The sequence below is a fragment of the Atractosteus spatula genome, chromosome 11, assembly GCF_055471065.1.
Source record: "Atractosteus spatula isolate fAtrSpa1 chromosome 11, fAtrSpa1.hap1, whole genome shotgun sequence".
Classification (NCBI taxonomy): Eukaryota; Metazoa; Chordata; class Actinopteri; order Semionotiformes; family Lepisosteidae; genus Atractosteus; species Atractosteus spatula.
In genome coordinates, this window is record NC_142716.1 from 42898489 (window position 1) to 42904891 (window position 6403).

The 6403-nt window shown below is 37.0% G+C and overlaps 1 protein-coding gene across 1 annotated transcript; it reads right to left on the bottom strand.

The window, feature by feature from the left end:
- Window positions 1–277: 277 nt before the first annotated feature.
- LOC148824101 (somatostatin receptor type 2) lies at window positions 278–4570 on the bottom strand. Its single transcript, XM_088928278.1, has one exon. The coding sequence runs from the start codon at window positions 3856–3858 to the stop codon at window positions 2815–2817; it is 1044 nt and encodes a 347-aa protein (XP_088784404.1). The 5' UTR covers window positions 3859–4570; the 3' UTR covers window positions 278–2814.
- Between the last annotated feature and the right edge of the window lie 1833 nt (window positions 4571–6403).

A 6403-nucleotide genomic window follows, 5' to 3' on the forward strand; every position in this document is an offset into this window, starting at 1 on the left:
CTAGGTTTTAACCACTGGAAATAACTAAAATACATGCCTTTAGCATTTGTGAAGGTTCTGCAATTTACTTTTTTGTCTAATAATTATATTGATAATTATGTGCCTTTAATTGCACTGTTACTTTACTTTACCATTTTCATTGAAAATATACTGTAATAAAACAGAAAGAGTAAAAGGCATAAAGAAAATATGTTTTTTTCCTTTTTTTAAATGAGTCAGAGGCACTGTAGGATTCAAGGATTGTGAAAGTGGTATGATTAAAAAAGCAACACACACCTGGAGTTTATTAGTAATTTTAATGTATTTAAAGTTTATACCTACATATGCATTCACAGGAGAACATTTGCACTGTATTTAGAAGTTATAATAATAATCCAATTACCTTAAATCAACAGCTGTACTTGTTTCTATAACAAGTTATCACTTTTTAGATTTAGGATCTGTAACATCATCTGACTTAAACCGCTGTGCAGAAGTTATCTGCTCTATTTACTTTTAATACAAAAGGTCCTTCACATTTTAAAACTAGACATTATAGGAATCAATTCAAGTAAGGGATCAGTTTGAGAAACACATACAGCAAAGAGGCAAATCACCACTAAGTCATTAATGCATTAAGTTGACTAATGTGTTTTCATGTTTTTTTTTAATTTATTGGGCACTTAAATTAAAAATATTTTTTCTTAAACTCTGTCCTGAAAGACACATCTGTTGAAGACATTAATAAAGAGGTAAGAACCTATAATTTAGAGTTGTTTTCATGTCATCTAGTGAGAATTGAAAAAGTGAGGTCTAAACATTCACATTTGAACAACTGAAATGAAATAGGACAGCAAGTAAGAACATAGGTAATGAAAATTAATTTGGAAATATTTACATTTTTAAGTCTATTTTACTTATAAAGCTTACCAGAAAAAAGCAATGGACTAGTAGAACCATAATTAAAAAGAAATTAAATATATGTGTCCAATAATTAAAAGGTACAAAAATGTATCTTGATTTTTTTATGAGAATTTGTATTCTTTCTATGTTGCAAGAAAAGTTCTCTCTATAAGGGTAAAATCTGTCTGCTTTTTACAGCTGATAAATCTGAGGCATTGACTCCAAATAAGAAATATCTTAAACTGATAATGACGGTATAACTCCAGAAAGAGGTCATTTAAACTCACAAATGCATTTTTAGTTTAATGACCCAAGCACATTACAGTAGACTCTGAACACAAGCTTTAATGACTTGGTCTATTAGTTTGATGAAATAAAAATGATTCATATTTCCATCAGTCCAAAACCTGAACTAATTTCTAGTGCGGAGTAAATCTAACAGACATACTTCTTACACCATATTTTGATTTAAAAAAAACCAGCCTCATAAACATTGCATTTGGTTAGTCATTTCTGTTAGTTTCATAACATGTGAAATAACAAGTAATCAAGTTGGCCTAGCTGCTTACACACAAAAAATGTAACATTGAAAAATAAGTAGAGAATAAAATAAAACAGATTATTTGATTATGAAAAGCTATAAATATTTGGGGAATATTACCAGGAATTTCAAAGACAGACACAGTCCCATTGGCATTACTGTAGATTTTGCAGTTGTAATCCTGTCATTTGTTCCACAAGAGCAGTTTTTCTCCTTTAATTTTTTAAAGAGTGGGAGTAGCGCAGAGCAGTGGTTAGGCTTCTGGTGACCTAAACATAGGATTGTGGGTCTGCATTTCCACTACAGACACTACTATTTTATCTTTGAGCAAGGTGGTTAACCCAGTTTCTCCAGTCCACCAGCATTGTTAGGGTTAAATTGGCACCTGGTTAGCTTCATTTCCAGGCTTGTAGTCATGCATGCCTCATCCACATAGTTCTTCATACTGTAAGTCAGATCAAGCACTGAACCGAGGAGCCAGTAGAATTGAGTATAGACTTTATTTTTCTTAGGGAGCACCCTAATAGTGATATCTTTAACCCTGAGTTCCATGTCCTGCTCTCCCATTGCATGTGCACAGGCAACCTGAATGTTGCTAGAAAAGGTGATTTCAGGAATGTATGCAATATGTGTCTGAAAAAGCATGTCATTTGCTAAAGAAGTGACCATGTAAATGTATGTATGGATGTATGTCAAACAAGGCAGAATTAAAGAAAACATCTTCTAGAACCAGAGAATATGCAGAGAGAGCAAGTACCATATCTTGACTTTTCTTTGTCTTATTTATCCCGAGAGTGCTACAGTCTTGTGAACATCTTTCTTATTGTATCCATTTCATATGCTGCCATCACTCATATTCCCTTGTTGCTGAGTTGCTGGCTTCTGAAAGACAGATGGGGAGCAGGAAAGCTGGCATGCCAAGCAATTTGCAGTGTTGGTGAAGTAATGACGCCCTTAACGAGGCATTTCTGTAAATGTTCTTTTTTGTGTTAATACTGAAACTTGTTTTGCTTATTTTTTTCTTTCTGTGTTTCAGATACATAAATTGATGTGAAGTAATAATACAAATGCAGCTAATGTGACACTTTGCAGTATGAGACTAAACATAGCATAATAATACTAAAACATAAAAATAAAATATAATGTCTGTTGATTACAGCATATCATTATTCACATGGATTGTTAGTTACAAAGCCCTTTCAAACGAAGTCTGGGAAAAGGAGTTTCAAAATGTAAAACAAATAGTTTTAGCATTAATACAGACGTACAAAAAGGCAAAACTTTGGAAGTGAGTCAAAGGGGATTACTAAAAAGATTATAGGAAATATAATCCAAACCAAAGCTGGTGTCTGTGCATTCTCAAAAGAGCTCAATGTTGCAGGATCAATTATCTACACCATACTGATCATCTCCATTCCACTCAAGTCATGCAAGTCATAGCCATCGGCATTGGTATCAAAATGGAGACTTTGGGATCTTTTCTTGGGACACAGAAGTGTGTGAAAGTGTTTCCTGAATTTTTCAGAGAGACAGGCATACAGTATGGGATTAGCACAGCTCCAGGAGTAAGACAGAAGCACAACAAATTCAAAACCCTTTGCAAAGGCTGGTGTTAAATCTTCTGGATGCCGGAGGAAATAGAAATTGAAAACATAGAAAGGCAACCAGCATATAGCAAAGACCAACACCACAGCAACAACCATCTTGGTTAGTTTTCTTTCCAGGAGCTGGGTCTCCCTATTCTGGAATCTACTGATGCCAGACTTTAAATTGACCAGCAGTGAAGCATAACATGCTGTCATGACAATAAAAGGTAAAGCAAAGCCAAGAGTAAATGTGTAGATAATGAAGGTTAACCACCACATGTCAAACGACCCTGGGGGATTTAAAGAACACGTACTGCCTATCACTGTGAAATGGACTGCCATGGGTAGAACAGGCAACAGGGAGAAAAACCACAGAAAGACACTGATCATCTTGGCTCTCCTTGGTGTACACCATTTGGAGAACCTGATGGGATTGACCACTGCCATGTAGCGGTCAATACTCATGAAGGTCAAGCAGAATACACTGGTGAACTGGTTGATCCCATCGAGAATCATAACTAGCTTGCATGCCAAGTCGCCAAACACCCAGCGTTGATGGAAATTCTGCAGTGCTATAAAGGGCATCCCCACCATAAACAAGCCATCTGCCAAGGCCAGATTGAAGATGTAAACTGTGGTGGCTGATTCCATCTTGTCCAGTTTCAATATGGTAATGATCACCAGGGAGTTCCCAGCAAGTCCCACGACGCAAACGCCCAGGTAGAGGACAGCCATCAGTGCGTCAAACAGGCAGGTCTGAGGACCGCTGTCACCGTGGAGGGGATCGCTCGAAGAGTCTAAATGAAACGGGCTATTCTGATCAGTCACTGATGTGTACAAGGATTCCATTTTGATTTTAATCCAGGCTTTTTATTTTTAAAATAGATGTGGTGAAAATGTGTGTCACAAAATGAAAACAGAAGCAGGAGTGGTCCAGTGCTTCTTATAGTACCTTATGTCACTGGTATTCCATGGTTTGGAATCACAATGTTCAAACAAAAAATATAAAAAGCACTTCATAACAACCTGCTAGGTCACTCTCCTATCCAAAACACTATAGCTGCTTCCAAGTCAAGCGCACATATACCAGCAAAAATGCAATGTTTACATGAATAGAAATAGGTTTAAAAAAGAGAAAAGTACTCCATTGATGAACAATTTTGTTTCTCCAAGAGGATTTTTCCTTGTAATCTGAGAGGTCTTTGTTCTCCAGAAAATGTAAGGTCAAAAATCTCCCCCAAAAGGAGTCTTTTATAGTCCTGTATACTGGAAGGATTTAATTGATCTTTCACCTGTCATTTTAATTTGACAGAAATTCAAAACATTCAATCTTCTTCTCACTCCCTTGTCAGTGCTACTGGCTGCAATGATTCCACAGCTCCCAGCTCACGCTGCTTCAAAAGTGCAGATGGTTCTGGCTGTTCCAAAACTTTTGTTTCTGTAATCAAACATTCTCGTCGAAGTGGTTTTCCAGCTTTTTTTTCTACTTATAATCCCACTGTGAGTAAAAAGCAAAGCTGTGCAGCAGAGGAGCAGCTGCAGAGTACTCTATTGCCGTCCTTTGACAAACATAGCTCTTCAAAGGATGGTCCTTTACCTCTGGCTTTGAATTTATTCAAAAGTAATCTGTAAATAATGGCATAACTGCTCAATTCTGTGAATTTCTAAAGCAAAAACAGACCAATACAAAGAAGCCCTCAGCCCCTATTGCCTCCGTCGGGCATCATTGACGTAAGTATACAGATGAAACACACTGGTACACTGTAAACATTACAACATACCTTTGTTATCATAAAATTAAACTGTCTAAACTAAAAAGGTGACCAATTAAAGTCCCTATATAACAAAAAATACGGAAAAATTTATAGGACTTTTAATAGTCCAACATTCCTACAGAAATAGTCATTCTTCCCTGTGGAACACACTTTTATGACTCCCTGTAAATTCCACAATGTGCTTTGTGTGGTCTAGCATGCAGCTCTGGCTTTCAAAAGACACCCCTATGTTTGTTATTCTAGATCTGTCAGGGGTCTTGTATAAATAAAGTATCCTGCAAGGCATGAACTGTTTTAGTGTCCCAGAGTGCCAGCCCTGCTTTGGCAGGAAATGATTACTCTGACACCTCAACACTAAACCATCCAGCCTTCTTTAAGGCTTTTTGCAGCTGTACTCCTGACACTAATTTTACTGGGCATACATATTGCTGATGGATTTCTTGAAGTTCCCACCCTTTTTCCCTGTGAATTATTTTTAAAATTCAGGATTAGTAGATTTTCTTCTAAAGCAACGACCTTCCCTTGCTGTTGGTGTTGTAAGAAGTGTTACAAGGAGGTAGGCAGAATGAGCGGTTGGTCATGGCAAACAGTAAATATCCCACTATTAGACTTTCACTATATTGCAGCTGTAATGTAGTGCAAAAGACCAGGTTTTATGGTCAGCATGAAGCACACACCCCTTTGAGACAGACGTCCTGTGAGCCCATGTTTGTCTTTTTCAAATAAAAGGAACATCAAAATCCAGTTTTCAGTCCTCCTAACCAAAATAAAGGCAAGTAAGCCCATAAATCTTGTGATATTGTAAAGCATTAGGAATTAACTTGCTGGATAATTTCAGTGTAGCCCTCAACCTTGCTGCTCTGTGTTCAACGAAAGCAATGTGCTATGCTGAGTACTATATTGTGGAATACGAATGACTTGTATGTCAGTGGGGAACCCTTTTAATATATTTTAAACATTCTAAAAATTTTGAGTTATACCCACCTAATTTGGCAACACCACTTCTTTCTTGACATCCCAGCTAGCGGCATCCACTCTGGTGACCATCTGGTTGGTTAGTGTTTTGGATTTATGGAGATGATGTACCGTGAAAGGTGCTAGATGAAATAAAGGTTGTAACTGTAATTATACTAACAGAATAAGGAGATTGTGAAGGAGCCATCAAGCTGTTCCCACCCATCCATTCAACTTGTTTTACATGCTACAACTTCCACAGTGTCTGAAAGAAACCAGCTAACAACATGAGCCTGAGCTCACAGGACTCAGCCTGCCACTGGAGTGAATGTTTTACTTTTTTAGCAACACTGGACTCTTATTTTTAACTCATTCGGCATTCCACTGTGGTGAGGAGAAATAAATTCTGAATACGACATTTTAAAATTCCAGACTTTTCCAGCCATTGATTTGCCAGTCCTAAGGAACTTAACGTACAAAGGACATACAACACAGCATTATCATGTTCTACTGATGTTTTAAAATAACTTTCCTTTTAAAAGGTGTTGTATCCAGATCTACTGTAGGTGTAAATTGAAGAAGAAGCATGATTCCTCAGCACGTTATACCTCTGAAAGGTACAGACTGATTGCCTTCTTGCAGACTCAAGAGATTTACTAATGAAC

Excerpts from the sequence above, each read along its gene's own strand:
- LOC148824101 (XM_088928278.1), bottom strand. The coding sequence starts at position 3,858 with ATGGAATCCTTGTACACATCAGTGACTGATCAGAATAGCCCGTTTCAT.